This window comes from Squalius cephalus (assembly GCF_949319135.1).
Source record: "Squalius cephalus genome assembly, chromosome: 12".
Lineage (NCBI taxonomy): Eukaryota > Metazoa > Chordata > Actinopteri > Cypriniformes > Leuciscidae > Squalius > Squalius cephalus.
In genome coordinates this window covers 18,475,919-18,497,358 of record NC_137133.1, presented here as the reverse complement: position 1 = coordinate 18,497,358, position 21,440 = coordinate 18,475,919, and the positions used below count along the sequence as shown (strand labels likewise).

The 21,440-nt window shown below is 39.0% G+C and overlaps 1 protein-coding gene across 2 annotated transcripts in view; it reads right to left on the bottom strand.

The window, feature by feature from the left end:
* Positions 1 to 21,440, bottom strand: part of LOC307168145 (exostosin-1) — a 352,549-nt gene that overhangs the window by 38,914 nt on the left and 292,195 nt on the right. For both annotated transcript variants that reach the window (XM_079887788.1, XM_079887789.1), the window contains 3 exons: positions 19,238 to 19,345; positions 18,073 to 18,192; positions 3,553 to 3,685 (listed from right to left, as the gene is read on the bottom strand). In XM_079887788.1, coding sequence (XP_079743914.1) covers positions 3,553 to 3,685; positions 18,073 to 18,192; positions 19,238 to 19,345 — 361 coding nt within the window. The remainder of the gene's footprint in view (positions 1 to 3,552; positions 3,686 to 18,072; positions 18,193 to 19,237; positions 19,346 to 21,440) is intronic.

Sequence of the window (21,440 nt, the reverse complement as noted above, 5' to 3'; positions counted from 1 at the left end):
CCCTTTTTGAGGGAACTTGTGCTGCGTCGTATGACAACACTTTGGGGAACGAAATAGGAACGTCTTTCCGTGCTCCTCACCACGGGGCTTCTCAGGTGCTGCGAGCAAATCACTCCGCCCAAGTAGCAGTGCTTCGTCTTCTGAGAATATAGTTCCCAGTATGTATACGGTTAGAAGATGTCTGTGTCTCATGTGACCTTGTTATTTGTACACGCTGTGACTATACAAATCACAACATTTGAATAACAACAGTTATTTTGTGACTTATTGGGAGCAGTCGGGCCATTTATTTATTTTTTTTACAGATCGGGCTTTGGTCGGACTCTGGCTCATTTAGCTTCTCTCCTTTCATCGTGACCATAATATATGTGCAGAGCGCAGGATACTGTATGAAATATTGTTATATTGATAATATTATAAATATGCAACGCAATATGCGATTATGCGAGTAACGCATTAGGTGACAGTTGACCATGCAGAGCATCAGGGAGAAGTTGGAGCGTGGGAAGTTACTAAAAATTCCCAATGCTTCAGGAAAAGCTGCATTTTGAAAGAGTTTTGATTTGATTACCACAACAAACAATGAGCCTGAAGCCTTCAACAGTGGATGCTATTCTTTTTCTTCACAATAAACAGTGAATGAGCCTATCAGTTCAACAGATTTTTTTAAATTTATTATATTTTTTATTTTTATTTAACGTTAGCCAGTTGGCGAAGAGTTCTTTGAAATGTTGTTCTTCAGTAAAGTTACTTAACATCAAAAAAGGTAGGCCGTAAATCTTTATTTACTGCTGGATCACATTTGGCTATATAATATTCTCTACTGCATGCTTATGCTTCTCTGTAATGGACAGTCTGTATTAATATTTGTGGGCATAATTGTCAGTGGTTAGTGGTTAGTTATGTTTGAGGCCTATAATAAAATTTTACCTAGTAGCGTGTGTGTATGTGTGTGCGTCTAGCAGAGACAGCGCACATCAGAGAGCACGCTTCAGAGAGAGCTTAAAGTGATATTGATGTTGGTCTCGGATCGGGTTCGGGCTGAAAAATTGCAGACGTTTTTGGGCTGGGGCCGGATTAGGGCTTGAACACCACGGGCCAGGTCTCAGTTAGGGCTGGATTTTTTGCCCCGAGCAGGGCTCTAAGCAGTATGCTAGCTGGAGCCGTTTACCTCCAGTCTTTGTGCTAAGCTAGGCTAGCGGTGGGTGCGTCAGTTACAGCGCGCACGGAGATGAAAAGGGTATGTATGGACTTATCTAACTCCAAGCTGTCTATCTGTGTGTGTGTGTGCGTGCGTGCGTGCGTGTGTGTAATCTCATAGTGAATGGTGAACGGGATACGGTGAATAAGTCCCAAAAAGTCGGCGTGTTCCTTTAAGTTGAGTGGCCTTCCATGACCGCACCTCACTCTGTGTGGGACGCATCTGTCTACACTATCTTGCGATAACAGGATGCTTCCAACACTGGGCCTAGAGACAGGAACCAAGGCTTCTTCCACACGATTATGGAACAAAGACATCTGCATGTAACCTTGATCATTTGAAATGGGTTGCCCCTGGTCCTGAGCCACTACTGCAAAGGTCTCATTTACAACAAGCTAAAAGGTATTACATTGAACGCAGCTGCCATGAGCCCTAACAGTCTCTAAAACTGCTTTACAGTGATGAGCTGGCATTGCTTGATTCTGGTCACTAGAATCGACTCGATACGTGCTGGAGACAGCTGTGCCTGTGCCACCATCACCTGAGACTGAGCTAATAGCAGTCAGGCGTCTAGAAAGTTGAGAATCCGGGAGTCCTCCTTTGGAGTACCAGCTGTAGTACCAGTTGTAGAACCCCACAGAGAGATAAATCGGTGGCCCGATGCAGTTCTTTAATGCCGTCGGGCTCCACACCTTGGCCCTCGTCCAGGTCCCTCAGCAGGTCGGCCTGGTATGCTTGCAAGATGCCCATTGTATGTAAGCAAGTGCCCGCCTGATCTACCACCATATACGCCTTACCCACCAGCTAGGATGTTGATGTCACCCAAATCTGCCGCATTGATGCTGAGTGCGTCCAACTCCTCAGAGCTGGACAAACCCAACATCAAGCACTCCAACTAGAAGCCGCAGAGCGAGCTTCCGTGTCCCGAGTCTGAGCACCGGAGCTAGCAGTTGATAGCTGAGAAAGGGCCGAAGCCATCTCAAACACCTCCTCCACTAGCTCCATCTGCGATCTCCACGAGTGAAGCCGCATGAACGGCGGGGAGCACAAACCTGGCCTTTTTCATCAAACAAAGCCAGGTGGGAGTGAAGCGTTCTCAAAGGAAGCCGTTCACATTGCGCTCAGTCAACCCCCTAGAGAGCTGATCGTGCGTGCTCTGCTCCCAGGCAGCTTACACAAAAGTCGTGTGTATTCCCACCTGTGATGTAACGTGGGAAGGGAGGAACACACTTCTTAAACTGCTGCTGCTCACTCATCATTTTATTCACTAATAGAGCTAAGTTTTGTATGGCCTAGAGGACAAACAAACAACAAATAGCGTTACGTGTTACGCCATCACATGTAACGGGGCGTTTCAGCGCCAATCAGAATTGGACTAGCTGACACTGTCACGCTGAAGGCATTCCCGAAAGTGTCGTCATGATGCAGCGCGAGTTCCCTCGAGAGGGAACAGTACATTTACAGACTTTCCAAGCTCATGTTTTAATTGACCACTCACTGGCTTCAGAACAACCACCCTGATGTGGCAGGAAATTATAAAATAATAATAATAATAATAATAATAATAATAATAATAATAATAATAATAATAATAATAATAATAATTCGCAGAGCTGTGAACAAAGGAATCAAGAATTGTGTCATTGTGTATGCAAGCCTCAACATCAAAAACATTTTCAAGGAAGACAGGGACACATCAAACCATCGGTGCAATCCACTGGCCATGTTGGATGATATCTCATTACCTAATAAACAGCATCTATTGCAGGTAGCCGGATTTATAGTGTTGCCCAGGCAGAGCGAATCACACTGTATATCACGGCACAGTGAAGTTCTCTCAAGTTATGGCCACAGACAGGGAGTCTAAACTGCCCTGTCATCAAAATTATGGAAAGTGAGACTAACAACACCTGTGACAGCAGTGTATAGACCATCTATCACTTCTGCAATACAGATTTACTGCTGACATGTGAAGCCCAGGGACAAATCCATCACAAACCCCTACATGAGCATGCAAACACACAGGCCATGCTTAGGGAGGAATATGGTGAACACATATGTTCACCATTCACTATGAGATTACACACACACACACACACACACAAACACACACACACGCACGCACGCACGCACGCACGCACGCACATACACACACAGATAGACTGCTTGGAGGGAAACCAACATCTATCTGAGTTATGATTTCATTTTCACTGCAACAAAGTTTTACGGCATTGAGCTGGAGGTGGTGAGGAGATGCACAGACACACACACACACACACACACACACACACACACACACACACACACACACACACACACACACACACACACACACACACACACACGCTCACCGAGTGTCGAGTAGTAGAAGGGGAAGAGGGTGAGGTCGCTGGAGAACTCAGGAAGTGCGTAGAGTCCTCCAGGTAAAGAATTCCACATCATCCTGCTCCTGGTCATGTGTGTCCGTATCCGGTCATGGATAATCTGCAAAAACAACACATACATTACTATTAATATACATTAAAACATTAATATACATCAGTATTTACAAGTTACAATTACCATTATAGCTGCGATTAACAAATTATGAAAAATGTTGTGATTGTCTGTTCTCAATATTTCATAATTGTTTTTGCTGTGGTTAAACATTGTAACCAATCACAATCAGTTTCTGTGTTTCAGAGGTTCATCCCTCATCGCCATAAGTGCCATGCCATGAGCAAGAACAGGAGAGTGTTGCTGCTCGAATGAGTGAGTAAGTAATAAGGTGAACATGATTTCACTGAGTGCAGCATGTTCCTGGATTAATATCTTTGTTGATCCTGGAACAACATTCCAATCAACCAATCAGATTTGAGGGACAAGTTTACAGTTTATGACAAGTTTAGGCTTACAGCCAGGGTTATGTGCTTCAGTGTTATTCACCTATTATTTCCCTATGATTTTAGGGATAAGTTATGGGTAGGGTTAGGTCTAGGAATTTTTTTTCAGACAGGGTTGTTGTTCCAGGATTAACAAAATGTAAAATTTAGGAACGTCTTACTCTGCAAAATCATGGTGACCGATGTATAAGCAGTCGGATCGGTGCTTTAGAATTAGTTTGGATTTTCAAGATTTGCTGATCACTTGCAATGTCGAGTCTATACCTCTCTGATATTTCCTTCTTTTTTTCATGTCAAAGGAAAAATGGGCTCCTACATGTTTGTCTTTAAGAAATACTATTATGTTATGTCTACTTAAATAAAAACTTGTGTGTGTGTAGAATTTACACACACACACACACAAAAAAAAAATCATCAATTTTATTTAGCAATTGAAAAAAGTCAAAGGAGTTTTTTTTAAGGTGTTTAATTTGAAGTTTGTATTTTTCAATTATTTATTTTATTTAATATTAAAATTATATGATTTCATTAGTTATTACATTTAGAAGTAGTCTAAGAGTATGTTAATTTTAAATTAAACTGTTGTAAACTATTAACTGTAAAAAAAATGTTTTAGTATGTAATTAACATTAACATTGTATTGCTCATTGTTAGTTCATGATACTTTATACACTAAATTATGTTATTTTACATGACTCTCTCAAATATTTTATTCTGATTGGTCAGTCACAATGTATTGCAACGATGTATAATGACCGCTTATCCAGTTATTTGAGGCCAGTGTTATACCAAATTATATTTGGTGTAGAATTTGGTGTAACACACTGCGGTCACTGTGATTTTGCCAAGAAAGACCTGTTCCTGAAGCTCCTGAATCAACATTCCTGTCCGAAAATCTATTGCTAACCATTCCTTACTCCTAAACCTAACCCTAACCCTATCCATAAGTTATCCCTAAAATCAGATGGAAATGATAGGTGAATGACACTGTTAGGTGAATGTGGAAGCACCTAACCCTGGTTATAAGCCTAAACTTGGCATAAACTATAAACTTAAACTCTAAACCCTCAAATCTGATTGGTTGATTGGAATGTTGTTCCAGGATCAACAAAGATGTTGATCTAGGAACATGTTGCACTTGGTGAAATCCCGTTCACCAACACACCACAGACTCGTTTCATTCAAACGCAGCTGGTGCCTCAATTTCTCAGACTGTATTTACTGTATTTAATGAGACCAGAGGACTTTATTATTAATATTAGGCTTACAGTAATATAGTGCTGACGTGTTTGTCTTGTTACTAGAATGGTTGTATGGCAAGCAGGGCAAGGCTGAGAGCCGTGGGAAGGGAGCGAGGCTGGTGGCACGAGTGCTAATGAGCGTCACCTGTGCACCACACCAGTCTCGAGTCCCACGGAGGAACTCCGGAAGGACTGACGACAGTGAAGGAGAAGAGAGGACCAGACCTAGGGCCTCATGTAAACCTTCGGTAGATTTCATTCTAAAAGTGTGCATACGCACAAAAGCTAGATTTTCCATACACACAACAGTTTTCAGATTTATAAAACCATGCATACACCAGAACCTGCGCAAAATTCCGTTTATAAAACCCAGTCAGCAGAAGATTGTGCGTACATGCGTCTCTACCCCGTCTCCTCCCCGAAATAACCATATATGGAGCTCACACTTCCTCGTTTTACTATGCATAATGTCATCTGCATATAATTTCCATGCATACTCCCATACATGTGATACCATGTTTAACACAAGACATTAGGAAAATATTAGATAAGGACTATGTGCCATCACATTACATTACTAAAACTCTTTCAGTATCCTTGCCTTGTTTTAGAATAAATAAATCAATATTGTATATAATACATTTCAGAGAAAGTTTTCAAAGAGTTATTCTGAGTTATTACACAGGCCAAATAGTAGGCCATTTTTAATTGCTTTAAGCAAATTAAATGTATGCAATTTTGCCTATAAGGTAAACATATATTTTAGGATGGTTTATTTTTAATGGAAACAGATGGCCCTTATTTTTTTGCAGTGTAAATAATTGTCTGACTAAGCGTGTCACTGATAAAACATTTTAAAAAATGAAACGTGCATATCTTATTGTTTCCTTGAAATTCTATCCTTCAAATACAATAGTATTTTTCATAATACTGGGAAGACCCCAAAAATGGTTATCATTAGGCTACTGTCTGTCTGTGCATGACACCAACTGTGTGCAGCAGAGGTTCTACAGCCTACTGTCATTGGAGAAACCGGCCAATGGACCATTTGATCACCGAGCGAGTCCTTCAGTGTCTGTCATTATACTGTCTATGTTGCTAAGCCATCTGCTTAGACAGGGTAAGTGCGCATCATTGATCATTATTCGTGCAAAATAGTTCTGCTATTTATAACACAATTTAAAGCGGAATTATCATACGCCAAGCAATCCTTGCTGTAGTTAAAACATTAAAACACAGCATTCCACAGGAAAAGTTTTCAAAAGCAGTGCATCCACTACAAATATTTCTATTTAAATTAATATAAAAATACTGTAACTTCTGGATAATGATTTCATGAAATTTCAGTGCTTAACTCTATTAATGAGAGTGGCATATTTTATCTAAATGTGTATATCAGATGTAAAACAGAGTTTAAATCATTCTGTTTACTTAATTTCTTCACTCACTCCAGTAAAAGAGTGTACACACTTGTAGAGTGTCTGTACGGTGTGGACATATTTACGGATATATGCACGGAAAATTGCTTTCGCACATTTCAATGCCTTTTATGTGCATACGCAACATTTATACATCAGGTCTCTGGATCTTATGTTGTGTTGTATTATGTTTATATGCGGCAGTCGTCCATGAGGGGCTGCCGCTTTACTTTCGATTTGTTGTTTGTTTATTTGGTGATTTAAGTTACGTTGAATGTTCGCCGGTTCCCACGTCCTTCCTCCCTAATCAACACATTTCGTTATAGGTTGATTTGTACACTATAATGGATTATAAAATAATAAAAGGTAAGATTTTAATACAGTTTCTTCTCAAATCAATATTTTATGTCCCCCTCATTATTTATGTTGTGAAAAGCTATGCAATAAGTGATAAGACTGTACATTATCCTTTACATATCCTTCTTGTTTGAATTTATTCATTCGTCTAGGCTAAAAGCTGCTAGTTAGGAGCTATATATTTTTCTCGCGTTGGGGTGCTAATTGCGCTGTCGGGGTTTATTTTGCGATAACAACTGGATGTACATTATCTATTACTGAACAAATGTAATATTATTGTAAAATGTCATGATTATGAAAAAATGTATGGCTGACCATCCCTATGAGCACATTAACTCAGTATTGTTCATTATTAGTTGATACCAAATGCATAAACAAATGCAACATTATTATAAAGTGTTACAAAAAAAGATAGATATATCAACATAAAAATATAACCCTTCAAACCAGATGTTGTAGAAGCCAGCTTTGTGTGATTATGCCTCAAAAATAAAATAATCAACATGGCCGACTATCTTATCAGTCTTCAGAGGCAACGCCCAGACAACATTCTCAACAGTATGCACACAGGCCTAATTACTCAAATTAAAAGCATTAATCTCATTTTATTACAAGACTAATTAATCACAGTCTGCCTCACCCTCATCTCATTTAAGCCATAAATAACCTGTAACACACATGCATGCACGCACACGCACACACACACACACACACACACACACACACACACACACACACACACACACACACACACACACACACACACACACCCTTTACTACAGAATGTGTCCTGAGTCCTTCTCCCACTGGGCTTGATTGGTTCTGTCTTTCCAGAGCCAATTACGATCAACTACAGAACAACCCATGTCAGGGAGCATGTGTGTTTGTGTATCTTTGTGCATTTACATGCTGATGTTTTAATGTGCTGTACGTGGAGTGTAGGGATTTTGTCAGATCCACGCAGCAAGTGAAGCATCTTGCAGCTCTTGTGCAGTGGAGCAGGGAAATGAACTCAACGTGGCATATGTTCCTGAGGAAGTGCCAGTAAACCCGAGTCCATGGAGAGGGCATTTGATCTATGTGGTTAATTAGGCAGCATTTATTGTTGCGTACAAACACACCGCACATGCACGAGTGTTGAAACACTCATAGTTTGTCAACATGGTATGGTGTGGACCTCACGATGCACTGACTATCAGTCTATACAACAAAGTGTAAATGGTCCCCATAGTATGTTTTTGTACTAATTCTACTTTTTCCCAATGATCTTCGATGCTATCCTGACACCTATTGGCCTGGATGAATGAAGATTGTTTATTAAGTGCTTTAAGTTATTAAATTAATAAATGATTAACTGCAGCACAACTATGGTCGCAAGTTAAGTCGTTAGCCAACTAGTTCAACGATTAGGTGATTCCCAAAATCGTAGTTCCAATATACATTTGCTAACAGCATTGCAAAATTATATGAATGAACAACAGCTCTCAGAAAGATCTTAGTTTTTTTGAAAAGACTGCATTTATTTCATCAAAAATACAGTCAAAAACAGTAATATTACAAAATGTTATTATAATTCAAAATATCTGTTCCCTTACAAGGAAACAAGACGCTGTGAAAAAAAAATTGAAATAATGGTGAGCGCACAGCTGTTCAGGAAGTGTGTTCATCCCTGCCCACGTTATATCACAGGTGGGGAATCACATGTACTGTACTGTGTGTTGCTTGTTTGTTTGCAGTGCAGCAAGCTTAGTCAGCCCTTGATGGGCCGAAATATGAGCATTGTGAGCTGCTACCGTTGAGAATGCTGCGTTCAAGGAGGGCGCCTCTGCTCACATACCTCGAGGCTCGGGTCCCGCTTCTGCCGAGGCAGTGTGGCGGCTCAGGTTGTGGGGTTCGCACATGGATCTGGCAGAGGGGTTAGAGACGGGCCTCACCCTTTCTCTGCCTTCACCTGCCAGGTCCAGTGTTTCGTATCAGGGTCTGTAAGCATGCTCTGCGGTTACTTCCGCCATGAGTGAAGGTACAGCAATCATCCAGTTCTGAGGAGTTGGATATTGTTTGTATCGAGAGAAGAGACACTGAAGACTCGTCACTTCAGACTCCTGCATTTGAGGAGCTTGTGAATGTTGTCACTCGCAGCGTAGCCAAACTAAACATTGACTGGCCAGCCGAGAAACCGGAGCTTTATCAGAAAAGCAAATTAGACTAACAACCACTTCGTCGAGGCTTGCGTTTTTTTTCCAGGGGTTAGGTTCCCAGCAAGTGCTTATCCGAACGTCCGTCCGGAAACATAGCGGCATCAGGTTGCTCGCTCACTCCGAGGAGGGCTCTAGAGCAGACAAGTCAGTGGCTACCTGCTGGTTCGCCGCTTCAGGGCACTGCGCTTGCTACTCAGTCTAATTGTACAATTATTTAATCAGTTCATCCAATGAAAGCATAATCAATTATTAATTCTAGGAAATTATCTTCCTGGCCAAGAAAGAATAACCTTTTCCAACTAAAGTAAATAAAGTACTAGCAGGGTAAAAGCATAGGTATCGCTAGATCAAGATGTTTAAGTGACTTCAATATTTGTGTGAGTGGCAAACACAGAGACAATAAAACGTGGATATAATAGTTTAATAAACAAAACTACGGTAGGCTACACACACAACTAAACTAAGCAAAGATTGTATACAGAATCTAGCCTGGGAAAACCCAGACAACTTCCGGCAAATTCAGATTTGCTCGAGAAGTAGTCTGGCAAAGAGCTCATTCAAGCCCATTTCCATGGCCTAGAAATCGCGGCACCAATCAGAAATGTTGAGGCGGGCTTTACACAATGATGATCGCTCTGATTGGTTTTTGGTCTATCCAATTGCGCCCAGAGGCATTTGAGCGACGTCCGTTCAACTTTTAAATGCATTATTATATTCAAATTGCAAACACATGAGGACAGTCTCCATGAAAGACCCACTGGCAGATGAACGTGCTACTACATTTCTCTCCGAAACGGTAGGAAATTAAATTAGATTTAATAGAGGATTTTAACTGTGACACAATGATTGACAGGGCAGTTTAAGTGACAGGATGGACGCGACAGATCCGTCCGATAAAGATGACGAAGTAGTATGTCCCAAAGCTTGCCTACTTTTTTGCTACACATTCAAAAGTAAATACCTTTTCTTCACAAAAAGAGTACATACTTTTATGGCGTAGTGTAACTTAGGCGAATTGGGATGCAGCATATGGCTTTACACGATGCCGATCGCTCTGATTGGTTTTAGGTCTATCCAACTGCGCCCAGAGGCATTTGAGCGACGTCCGTTGGTGACGCCCCTTTGGAAATGATTTGTCTATGGAGCTTTGCCAGACCATAACTCAGTTACTACTGAGAATGGTCTGGTTTTAACCAGGCTATACAGAATCAAGAAAGTAAAGAAAAGTGAAGAAAGAGAGAGAGAAGAAAATAGAATGGCAAGATTACAATCAGTTAACCACAACCTATGAGAAACTTAAAGGGGCATAATAACTTAGAAACGCATCTAAAGGCTGCGAACAGGTACTTGCATTGACTTCGGTTGCTGAACCAAAGTCCAAGTCCAGATGCAGGAGATTCTTGAGATTCTTGATGATTTTGCCAGGAGAACTTGAAGATGAAGTTGCCGGAAGGAGACAGGAAAATGTTGTCTCAAAGAGAATGAGCAAAGATCTGAACTAATCAGACACTCTTAAAGGTCCTATCAGTTCACACCCATTTGGTGAGGTGACCAATCAAAGATGACCGGGAGAAAGTCATTTGCATGTTCATGGTGGCATGGAGAATTTGTGCAGTCTTTACACAAAAGTATGGTAAAAATATTATGATGCAATTTATCATAACATGTTGCACACCATTGATTATAAAATCAAAAGAGGATTCGTTTGATACCAAGAAAGAGGGGATTTGAAGACATTAAAGCAGTGATACATCATCTTTGGATATCAACATTTGAAGTTACTCTAACATAACTAAAGAATATTAACTAGGCTAATAAAATATAGGGACATGCATAAAACACAGGAGAAATACTATACACATTTGGGAAAGTTTGTGGGTAAGAAGTCAATGTCCTTGTGTATTGGAAGTTTATCTCTATCGTCTTTGACCAAATGGCTAGTGCCGTCTGGTCTCCTGTGCTGTCTTTGAGGGTTGCAGACACAGTTTCTTGCTAAGATTGTTCAGGGGAGCAGAGGTGATAACGGTCTTTGAAGAGAACTGGTTTGGGGCCGATGACAACAGGGGAGAGGGGGAAGGGTTTATGAGGTCTAGAGCATTTTGATTAAGTCCATTCGTTACAGCGGTATACATCCCGGATATCTAAATCAGGGGGCAGACATCCTGTCAATGCAGGGGCCGAGGCCCGGTGAATGGAGACTCCACTCCGAAGTGGTGGAGCTCCTGTGGGAGAAGTTCGACCGAGCGCAAATAGATCTGTTCGCATCTCTAGAGATGACTCATTGTCCACTGTGGTTCTCCCTCACTCATCCAGCTCCTCTTGGGCTGAACGTCATGATGCAGACGTGGACGAGGTTGTATCTGTACACCTTTCCCACGATTGCTCTGCTCCCGGGAGTTCTGGAGAGAGTTTGCCGGGACGGGTCCGTCTTCTATTAGTAGCTCTGTTTTGGCCGGCCCGAGAAGGGTTCTTGGACCTTGTGTCTCTCCTCGACGGCTCTCCTCTGGAGATTCCGCCCAGTAGGAACCTTCTTTCTTAGGTGCAGGGGTCAATCCTTCACCCCAGTCCAGAGTTGTGGAAACTGTGGCCATGGCCACTGAGGGGGCCCAGCTCATAAGTACAGGTCTCTCAACCAAGGTTGTTGAGACCATCCTCCTCTCCTGACCTCCCCCCCATGAGGAAACTCTACGCCCTGAAGTGGAGATTATTCACTTCACGGTGTGGAAATTGCCAGCTGGACACAGTTAATTGCCCTGTTGGTACAGTGCTGGAGTTCCTGTAGGTGTATGTTGTGGCCTTAGCTGCTTAGCTCCTTTGGGTGGTGTGTCTTTGGGGAGACACCCTCGAGTAACCTGTTTCCTCCGTGGCACCTTGATGCATAGGCCTGCAGTCCGCACGAGAGTACCGGTTAGGGATTTGGCCATTGTTTTGGAAGGCCTTTCTTTGGCTCCCTTCGAGCAGATTGAAGAGGTTCCTGAGAATTTTCTCACTCTAAAAACTATCTTTCTCCATGCTATTTCGTCTCTCAAGAGAATTGGAGACATACAAGCCTTTTCGGTATTTCAATCATTTGCGCCTAGTTATATTCCCAAGGTTCCTACTAATACTTTAAGACCTATTGTACTGCAATCCTTCTGTCCTCCTCCCTTTCGGACGTCTGACCTAGTCATCTGCTCTGCCCAGTTAGGGCACTAGATGCTTACATCCACAGAGCTGCCTTGTGGAGAAAGTCGGAACAGCTGTTTGTCTGTTTTGGGTCACCTAGGAAAGGGCTCCCAGCATCTAAGCAGAGGATAAGCAAGTGATTGGTCGAGGCTATCTCACTTGCTTATGAGTCAGCTGGCCAGCCTTCACCTTTGGCTGTATGAGCTCACTCCACAAGGAGTATGGCCTCTTCTAAAGCTTTATTGTCAGGAATTTCCCTCCAAGATGTCTGTGATGCAGCAGACCGGCACTTGCTCGTACAACAGAGTGGGTAAAGCGTTCCCACAGCGTTTCGACGTAGTGCAGGTTCCCTTGAAAGGGAGCATCTCGGTTACATGGTTCCCTGAAAAGGGAACAAGATGCTGAGTCGCCCTGCCATACTCCCTGCATGCCCGTGATCGACTTGCTTCAGTCTATCAGAAGCTAACTGTTTGGTCTGGGTATGCTTTATAGTTTCCTGGTCGATGACGTCACCCATCTATGCTTCACAACGCAATCACGCAGAGGAATTCCCACAGTGTTTCGATGCAGCGTCTTTTTCCCTTTTAAGGGAACCATGGTTACATACATAACCGAGACGTTTTCTATTTGGTTTTAATAATTTTTTAATGTATTTTAAGTATCAATTTCTTTAAGATAGTGATGCCAAACTTTTGAAATATACTTTTTACATTGAATCGTACTTTGTACTTTTACATTTATACCTTTAACACTTGAACATTTATTATTATTATATTAGTATTGTTTAATTATTATCAGTGTTGGGGAAACATACATGAATAATCCTTAGGCTGAAGGAAATGTAAATTCACGCATGTACAGTAGAGGGCGCAGCTAAAAAAAAACTTTTAGCTGTGCTGCCATTCCAGATTGCAGAAGAATAGGACCCATTTTTGCTTATTGTTATGGTTGAATTGGATCATCGTAAGTCAGAAGCAAAGACACTGATTAATAAAGTGAGATTTAATACATAAAGTATATTTGTATTATTTAACATATTTAATAGGTTTGCGTAATATTCTGAGTTTGCATTTCACTGTTTATATTCATTTAGAGAAATACTGAACCTGTTTTTGTGCAAGAGATGAATAATGCTCACATTTAGTCTAGAACTACAATAAGCATCATGTTTACACAGCGCAAACAACACCTCTGCACTTACTCATGATTTCTCCCAGCATGAGGACAAGAGAGCTGTCAGTCAATAAATGAGAAAATAACTTGCATTACTTATTTGAACTAAACTAGTAATCTGATTATATAACTATAGCGTTACTTGTAATGTGTTACCCCAACACTATTATTGTTATTATTTAGTTTTTTCAAAGTATTACATGTGATCTTAACATGACAGCGTTCGAAAAATAGATTTAGCAAGTTAAAAAATTATGTTAAATATTATTATTAAATGAAAAATTATAACCTACTTCTGCATAATAAACAGGGCCATGGTTAAAGTTTTATTGCAGTAGTTTATAAATAAAAACATAAATTAATAAATTACTTGTCAAATTAATATTGTCATTTAACAAAATTCCAGTTGACAAATTGATTATTAAAAGCAACTGGTCAGTGATTTTTTAAATGCAATTTAAAAGATTATTGTTACATTATAAACATCAATTAAATATGCAGTTTTACATATGTTTATTTATTTTTTAATTTGAAAAGTGATATTTATTTAAAATTGTATTGTTAAATTAGTACATTAATAATGTATTTCTTTGTTTTATTTAAATCTGGCACATATAGTCCTCCTATAGCTGGAAGCATGACACATTTATAAAACAAAGCTGTCAATTTTCATGTAATGTCATAATATTATTGATACAATTTAATATTTATTTTAAATACATTTTTGTAAATTACAATTTAAAGAGCAATTTGATACTATTTTGGGTAATCACTCACCAGTATAAAATCTGGGTCCTAAAGCAAAACCAGTTAAGTCCCACTGCTTTATACAATTATAATTATTACAGTTGTGTTTCTGATTACTGTGGCATGTCGATGAAGTTGACAGAAATATTCCTATGTCTGCTTTCTGAACACATTTTTAGTCAGTCATATTTCTGGCAGTGACGCCTGGCAGTTCTCAGTGAGGCCTGTTATTAAAAGACTTGTCTAACACCTTCCTGAGATGAAGAGAAACCAAGCACAAACTTGCCTTACCATCTAGCTGACCAAGGCAGGCCTGTACCCTGGGAGAAAGTTCTCAGAGACGTGAGAGTGAGGGAGGGAATGTTTGTGTAAATCTGTCTGCATTTTTATGTGTGTTGGAGAGGTCTGGAAAAGACCAAGTGCGTTTGATCATGGCAGGTATCATCTTCTTATGTGTGACAGCAACTCATGATGAAAGCTTTTGAAGAAAACAGAAGATGTCAGCGAGGGAGAGAGATAGAGAGAACAAGAATTAAGTGAGTGAAAGTGAGAGACAGAGACAAAACAAAGTGTATGCAAAGCATGATCAGCATTAACTAAATTACCTATATGAACTATGATGCTATGTGGAAAACAGTAGAAAGTCTCATGTATCAAACTTTTACATAGATTTCATCATAAAATATAAGAAAAAACATACAATTACTTAATTTAACAACAACTTTTACTATGCATACCCTGGTGAAAAAGAAGTGTGCTTAATTGCATTGAATGTGCACTTGTATTACTTCAAATCTTAAAAGTATATGTTAAAAAACTATACCTGAAAATAATATAATTTTAATGAAATACAAGGCCACTTAAAAAAGTCCACTTTCATGACTGTTTCTTAACACACTTCTAAAAGTGCACGTTACAAAACTCTTAAAAGCTTTACCTCAAAGTATTTTAAATCATTATGTTTTAATAATCTTCTGTCATGCTTTAAAGAAGTACACTTATTTTTAATGTGACAAACATACTAAAGCACATGCCAAGAATGAGGTAACACTTTATTTTACAATGTCCTTGTTACACGTTACAGTTACTGTAGTAATAACTATAAATTATGAATAATTACATGCAATTAACCCATAATCACAACCTAATCCCAATCTTAACCCTACATACATACATACATATGTAATTAATATAACTTGGTACATAAATGTATATTTGTACAGTAACAAGGACACCTTAAAATTAAGTGCAACTGAATGTGATTATAATTTTAACTGTAGTGTTATGATGTCAATATTACATTTAAAGTTTATATACACAACTACCACTTTTCAAAGAAAGCATGTCGCTTCATAAAATTGAGGTTAAATGACTGGAGTCACATGGATTTCTTTATGATGCCTCTACTACCTTTCTGAGGCTTAACGAGGTAGTTGCGTAGCTGTCAATGGAGGGACAGAAATCTCTCAGATTTCATTGAAAAGATCTTCATTTGTGTTCCGAAGATGAACAAAAGTATTACAGGTTTGGAACGACATGAGTGTGAGTAATTAATGACGGAATTTTCATTTTTGGGTGAACTATCCCTTTAAGCATAATCCAAAATAAGTAGCCTACACTTTTTAAAATAATTTTTCACAAGTGTAGCCTATACATTTGTATAATACTGACATTACCAAACTAGCGCTTTATGGAGAGAACTTGGACAACAAATAACTACCTGATACTAATGTACTGCTAATTTCATTCGTAATTTGTTCATTCATTTAAATTAGAACAAAAGCAAAATAGATGCATTTTCACAAGTGGCTTTTGCATTTTGGATGTCACTACATTTTGGAAGCAATGACAGAATCAGCTGTGGAAAGGAAAAACCAAAAATAAAGGATTTTAAATTATATATGATATGATAAATGATAAATGATATGATATATATTATGTATGATATACAAGATATAATACACTATATTGCCAAAAGTATATGGAAAACCCCTCCAAATTCATTGAATTCAGGTGTTCCAATCCCTTCCATGGCCACAGTTGTATAAAATCAAGCACCTAAGCATGCAGACGCTTATACAAACATTTGTGAATAAGTCGGTAGCTCTCAGGAGCTCAGTGAATTCAAGCGTGGTACCGTGATAGGTTGCCATTTGTGAGTCCATTCGTGAAATTTCCTCACTACAAAATATTCCACAGTCAACTGTTAGCGGTATTATAACAAAGTGGAAATAATTGTGAACAACTGCAACTCAGCCACGAAGTGGTAGGCCACGTAAAATCACAATCTCAGCGCATGCTGAGGAGCACAGTGAGCAGAAGTCAATAGCTACAGACCTCCAAACTTCGTGTGGCCTTCAGATTAGCTCAAGAACAGTACGTAGAGAGCTTCATGGAATGAGTTTCAAATGTAAAATCACTGTAGAACTATAACTATATGGTATCCAAACTATAAGGTTTCCGAAATCGTTCTAACTCTAAGAGAATAGTTGAGTCCCCAACACAACTACAACAACAAGGAATGATACTGTCAGAGTGATTCTCTTCCAGCTGATGATGATAAAACAAGACAGCCAATCAAAATCTGTCCTACTTTAAAGCATGTGTGGCTATTATGTTCCCATAACATAACTGAAGTGTGCACTTAAAATAAACATAACATAATAGTCCATTGCTGTGAAAGCTAATATACTGTTGTTATCATTACAGCATTTTTTTTTTTTTTGGTGAGAATGGGCCAGACTTTGGGACAAAAGAAGAACTAAATGAGGATCAATATCAGAGAGGCGTTTTCGAGATGCCGAGAGCTCCACATCCGTGACTAACTTGGACTTGACAGAGCTTCACGAGTCACGACTTGACAGGGACGCCGCTCTTGCATGTACTTTATTAGACTGGTGGGCAAATGTACATAAAACAAATCAATTTTATATAGCTCAACATGATGAAATGTTAGAATATGATCAGTATATTATTCTAATGTTGATCTAGCTTACTGCTAGTCTCAAATAGCAAACAAACTAACAAATAGAATAACATTATAACTTTCAACACACTCAGATGCAGTTTAGTGTGATGGTGTACACCAAGTGAAACAGTGCTGCATTACCTCACAAGTTTGATTCGTCAAATAAACTGACCTGTGTGAGTATTAATTCAGCACTTGAGGGTAGTTCAGTAGAATGAAATGTCCTTATTCCTAATATCCGCGGGACTCGCGTGTGGTGCTGATATCTGTGTCTTATTAGCAATCGCTCCCTGCTTAATATCACAGTCATGTTAAAAAACATGAATGTTTTCACTCATCCATAAACATTATTAGATCCATCAACATGACAGCAAGTCCCATCATTCCGCTTATCACTGCGTCATCAACCTACGCCTTTGTTATTGTTAAGAGGTTAGCGACCCTTAGCGCAGAACAAAAAAAATACATATTGTAGCTTTAAGAAACAGTCAAAGGTTATGATGAAAAATCTGTCATCAGAATCATCTTTTGTGAAAGTCATTCAGGTTTGGAATGACATGACGGGGAGTGAATGACAACATTTTTTTTCATTTTTTCAAACTATCCCACAAACCCACTGTACAAACTACATCAACCAGCTGGCAGTCCCTCGTTCACACATTTTCCACAGTATGACTCATTTGGACGAGGCAAATCTCTTTCTGCTGTATCTGAGGACTCACCTCTAATGTGGTTAAGACTATCTTTGTGACGGAGGAGAAGTAGGCGTCCCACAGGAACTGTGTCTGCTGCCGCAGTGCCAGGATTCTGTCAGAACTCACAGACCTGGTGATAGATGGAACCTGGAAGAGTGAGACAGAGCAAGATCTGCTTTCAGATGTAGAATACTGTGTGTTTGTGTATTCAAGGATGCTTTAGTGGTTAGCCCAACTTTTTAGCCCAAATTTCTAATAAATTATTTTGATTACAATAAATAGACTCTGCCTTTTACGGTTTGCTTCATTGTATTTTTAAGAAATGGTTAAGGTTAGGTTTGGAGTTAAGAGAGGGATTATCAACTAAAAACTAAAAAAGATTATATTAAACACAATTATTGTATTTTATTGACAGCCATATTATTTTAACAGAATAAGGAATAAATGAAAAATTCAATAACTAACATTAATAGCAGATAGAAAAGATACACTGATGCAAAGTAAATATTCTCGAAATAATATTGTAACAATTTGCTTTGGCCTTAGTAGTGACCATATAAAGTTATATAATTATAGAAATTATGGATTATGTGTGTGTGTGTGTGTGTGTGTGTGTGTGTGTGTGTGTGTGTGTGTGTGTGTGTGTGTGTGTGTGTGTGCAAGCCTACAATTTAATTTATTACTATTCTGTATGTTATACCAGACAAATCTTAAAATCAGAAATTTTTTAAAGTTAGAAGAGACCTCATCAATTGTGTCATGCAAACATATGAAGATATCAGCTGTCTCTAAAGGCAAATTTTTTCTTCTGCAATTTGGGGGAAATAGTGAATTGGCTTGATTAATGAAAAGCTCTAGGGAAAAGTGTGATACGATCACCCCTAAATAACATTTAAAACATCCGGATTAATAGATCCGATTGAGAATTTGTGCAACATTTAATTAAAGCTCCCAGTACAGTGAGTGGTCACTTTAGATGTGGGACAAAGCAGGTCAGCTGTTTCAGTCTGCTTTTAAGAGGAAGGATGGAGGATTTTAAATGGATAGTTATATAGTAGTGTTTTCTCATTACTGTTTCTCATATAATTGTGCACTGATGGTGTGATGTGTGTGTGTGTGTGTGTGTGTGTGTGTGTGTGTGTGTGTGTGTGTGTGTGTGTGTGTGCGTGTGTGTGTGTGTGTGTGTGTGTACCTGCAGCAATAATCTCTCATCTCCAATGATAGCGGCTTTACTCCAGTCAATGACCTCTGAGAAGGGCAGCTCCCATCCGTTACTCAGCAGCACAGGAATACAGGCCGCCTGTGGAACACACACACACACACACACACACACACACACACACACACACACACACACACACACACACACACACACACACGTACATATCAAATCCTCACCACTCTACACAACTGCCACCAACAACTGTACAGCACTTTTACAGTGTTCATTTCAATCAATGAACTGTTGTCAAAATGTACACTGACACCTTGAAACAATGTCATTTTCTCTGTGGACTTTTTTTTCTATATTTGCCAATAAATTCTGAAATGTTCAGGAATTCTAAATTCTTCGGCATCATTTTACAATGAGGTTCCAATTTGTTAACATTAGTTAACTACATTGCAAGAACTAACTATGAAAAAAACGTTTAAAGCATTTATTAATCTTTATTTATATTAAATTCAAAGTGCTTTAAAAAAAGGCTTTCCTTTTACCTTACCTATTTCCTAAACGAGTTATCAGTAATTCCAGCCTTATTTCCTGCATGAACCTAACAAATCTGCATAATGCCAGCCTATGGTCCTATATTGGCTGCATGGAAAAATGTCTACTTTGACACTCAAACACTGTTGCTGAGGCCTGGAAGAATTTGGTTCGTGTTGTCGACATATCGAGAAGACACTGTTTTCTGTGCTGCAAAAGCAAATATATGTGGCTGCCCTTCCGAAGGATTACGACTCTCAGGCTGGAATTGATACGGTAAAACTGACGCCATCGTTACTGTTCGTATCACTGTTTATCAAGCAGAGGAAGCCGCCAGAGCTGAAATTAAGATATGGCAATGGACGTTTTGTTTCCGAAATGCTCTGTAAGCGGAAGATATGACTGTGTCATTCAGTGTGAGCATGCCGTGTTGTTATTCCAAACACATTTGTGAGTGTGTGAAGAATGCTATTTTGAGTGGATCATTCATGTAAATGATTCATGCCGAATGAGAGGTACGTGAACCCACTGCAGGGTTCAGTTTCAGTTTCGATTTTAATATCATTTATTTTTATTTTATGTATATATGTTTCTCTTTTTTCTCTGTTCTGAATAAGCCTACCATTAAATTTAAAGGATTTAGAGTGAGAAAAATAAACGTTTACAGTGTTCAGAGTTTGTTAACGTTTCATTTTATTTACCAGTATTTTACATTATTTCTGAATCTAATAATAATATGCGACTTATATACAGATGCAACTTATCTATGTTTTTTTTCTCAACTACGCAAGTTTGACCAGGTTCGACTAATTTTCTGGAAAATATGGTAAATAGGCCTAATAAAATTGAGCTGTAGCCTATTGTTAGAAAGCAGATTTACAATGGCGACCGTTTTCACCAATAAATCGAGCATATTATGTTCATCACTCTCTCCCACATTAACTTTGGGTTTAATCACTGTTATAATTATAAGGGGGTCTTTGGAAAAGTTTCTACCTTATAAGGGGTCTCTCACTCCAAAAAGTTTGAAAACCCCTGAGCTAACCAATAACCACATTTTTTTTTCATACCTCCCAGAGGACTACTAAGAACTACTATACAGGTTCATAATTACATCAATAATGCATAATGTATAATTAATTCTAAAGTGAATATCATGGTAACCCACTAGTAATGACTCAAGTATTACCAAATCCTTCAAAAGGCATTACTAATTATTTGGATAAGTATTCTAAAGTGAAAAGCATGCAATGACTTAAATCATTGTAAGTTTTGAGGTGTATGTTAAGTATTGGATAGTAATGACTCTAATATTACTACATTCTTCTAAAGGAATTACTAATTATTTGGATCAGTATTCTAAAGTAAAACGCATGAAAACTCCCTAGTAATGACTGACTGAGATTTCGGATAGTAATTCCTTCAGATGGATTTGGTAACACTTGAGTCATTATAGTGGGTTACCATGATATTCACTTTAGAATACTGATCAAAATAATTAGTAATTCCTTTAGAAGGATGTAGTAACATTAGAGTCATTACTATCTAAGGGTACATTTACACGACATCAATATGCTTAAAACGGAGAAGCTTTTCCTTTGAGTTTTCCGCGTACAGACGACACCATTGTCAAAATGATCCCCATTCACACAGATCTGCGAAAACGACTAAAAACGGTGTATTCTGCTGC